General features: G+C 36.1%; 1 protein-coding gene across 1 annotated transcript; it reads left to right on the forward strand.

The window, feature by feature from the left end:
• The first annotated feature begins 412 nt into the window (after window positions 1–412).
• On the forward strand, window positions 413–1,448 carry LOC123543320 (heavy metal-binding protein HIP-like). The gene is made up of 2 exons (XM_045329396.2): window positions 413–731; window positions 993–1,448. The coding sequence occupies exons 1-2, from the start codon at window positions 449–451 to the stop codon at window positions 1,418–1,420; spliced, it is 711 nt and encodes a 236-aa protein (XP_045185331.2). The 5' UTR covers window positions 413–448; the 3' UTR covers window positions 1,421–1,448.
• Window positions 1,449–2,467: the final 1,019 nt, after the last annotated feature.

Below are 2,467 nucleotides of genomic sequence, written 5' to 3' on the forward strand. Positions count from 1 at the left end.
CTTATCTGAGGAGCAAACACATTTTACAAATGTACATTATCTAACCTTCTAATTCGGCAATTTAACCTCTTCAGCTGAACAGGGTGTACACAACGGGGTTGTCTGTGAATTGCTCATTCGAAAGTATCTCGATAGTTGTACTTATATCTTAGTATGTTTTTCTCCTATAATTTGAATTTTTACGTCACAATTGAGATTAATCGGGAGAGCAATTTACTGCAACAGGTCACCAAATAGCTTTAAATCGTCGCAACATCAAAAGAAATGAAACAGAAATAACCTTTTTCAGTTCTTAATGCTTCCAATATATTCGTAAAAATGTAAGATGAAACCAGTGAATAATTTTGGTATGAAAATATGCGAACCAGGCAGTACATCTGTAGTACAAGTAAATGTAGTTAAACAAGACATATTCGGCAGAGATAACAGTTAGATCAGTTAGTTCACAATGTGTCGGACTGTGTTGTTTTTCGTAATTTTGATCTGTTTTGCATTGGAAACTGCTCGGAGTCTATCACAGGATGAAACTATAAAACTTCTTTTAAACGAAATGGCATATCTAAAACGACAAGTGAAACGTAACGAAGAGTTGTCTGAGTCACAATATGCAGAACTGAAAGTGCTAAAGAACGAAGTGCAGAGATTAAGCTTGGGGCAGACCAAATTAACGGCGGAAAATAAACAATTACGTTCCCAAAAATGTGATATTCCGAACGAAAAGTTCAAGCGGAGTAAGTAAGGTTTTTGACGTCTTTTTTTCATATTAAGATCATGCTGCTTTCAACGGAAATGTAAACAATGAAATAGTTTAGTAATCTCTTCTCAATTTGCTAAGTATGTACATTTCAATGATAAATGAAATACAGATGGCATTAAAAATTGCTGTACTAATACGTTTGCACGTCTTTATGCACACATACAATATGACATTTATTTTTCAAATAAATAAAAGTCATGTCAACGATTAAAATTTTGACAATATCTCAATTCAGTTTTGATGTCAGAACCACAGAGCGAAACAAACGTTGCATTCTCTACAAGCCTTACCAATCATATGACCAATCTCGGCAATCAACAAACTATCGTGTTTGACCATGTTTTCACCAATGTCGCCAACGCCTACTCCCCAGTCACTGGCGTCTTTACTGCACCACAAAACGGCACGTATTTCTTTACGGCAACTATTATGTGTCATTACGGACAATACCTAGAAACCCAGTTTGCACTCAACGGACAGGGTCTTGTGCATATGTATTGCAACGATAGTGCGTTTGAGCAAGGGACTAATTCTATTGTACTGTCATTAAAACCAGGGGACAAGGTGTGGGTTCGACATATGGGTAACGAAGGAAGTAATGTGTACGGATATAACTGGAGTACTTTCTCTGGTTTTCAAATTTTTATATCAATTGTAATGTAAGACATTGAATAAATATTTGATGAAAATATTTGTCTTTTACATCTTGATTTCAGAATCTATTTGAATTTCAAAACCAAATAAAAAATTATTCGCCGACTCTGAAAGCGTTTATTAGAATGAAGCGTATTTTATAGATCATTCAATCAAGAATCACCGACAGCATTAAAGACAAATCTATTTTTGTGCTGATGACGTGTCTGACTGATCTGTATCAGATTTGGTTTGCCATATAATTGGTCGCTGACAGCAGTGTAAAGTTCTTTAGGACTCTGAATTAGTCTATATCAGTTTTATAATAGTTCGCTCGATCTTTGATCAATGACAGCATTGTATGACACATCCTGTTGAGGACTCTGTATACGTCTTTATCAGTTTAACTAGGGTATGTCGGATCATTGATCACTGACAGCATTGTATGGTACGTACTGTTCAGGATACGTCTATATAGATTTAATTGCGATCTACCCAATCATCGGTCTCTGACACGCATTTTATGATTCATGCTGTTAAGGACTCTGAAACTTATATCAGTTTAATAATCGTCTGTCTAATCATCGTTGTATGACAAGTGATGTAAATGACTCTGAATGCATTTATATCAGTTTAATTATGATCCGCCCGGTTATCAGTTACGGAAAATATTGCAATGTGCTTGCTATTAAGTACACTGAATACGTCTATATCAGCTTAATTATGATCCGCCAGGTCATCAGGTACTGACAAAATTGTATGCCGCTTGCTATTAAGTACTCTGAATGCGTCTTTATCTATTCATTATGGTCCGCTCGTTCATCGGTCACTAACAACATTGTATTGCACGTGATGTCAACGACTGTGAATTCGTCTACATCAATTTAATTATGATCTGCCCGTTTACTGGTCACTGAAAGCATTGAATTGCACGTGATGAAAAGCACTCTGAATGCGTCTACATCACTTTAATTATGATCTGCTCTTCATCGGTCACTGACAGTATGTATGGCACGTGATGTAAACGACTTTGAATGCGTCTACATCAGTTTAATTATGATCTGCTCGTTCATCGGT

The sequence above is a fragment of the Mercenaria mercenaria genome, unplaced genomic scaffold (assembly GCF_021730395.1).
Source record: "Mercenaria mercenaria strain notata unplaced genomic scaffold, MADL_Memer_1 contig_1026, whole genome shotgun sequence".
Lineage (NCBI taxonomy): Eukaryota > Metazoa > Mollusca > Bivalvia > Venerida > Veneridae > Mercenaria > Mercenaria mercenaria.

What these genes read in the sequence shown, in the direction of transcription:
- LOC123543320 (XM_045329396.2), top strand. Translation starts at nt 449, where the DNA reads ATGTGTCGGACTGTGTTGTTTTTCGTAATTTTGATCTGTTTTGCATTG. An exon ending in GAACGAAAAGTTCAAGCGGA is followed by an intron (nt 732 to 992) that starts GTAAGTAAGGTT and finishes ATCTCAATTCAG; the next exon opens with TTTTGATGTCAGAACCACAG.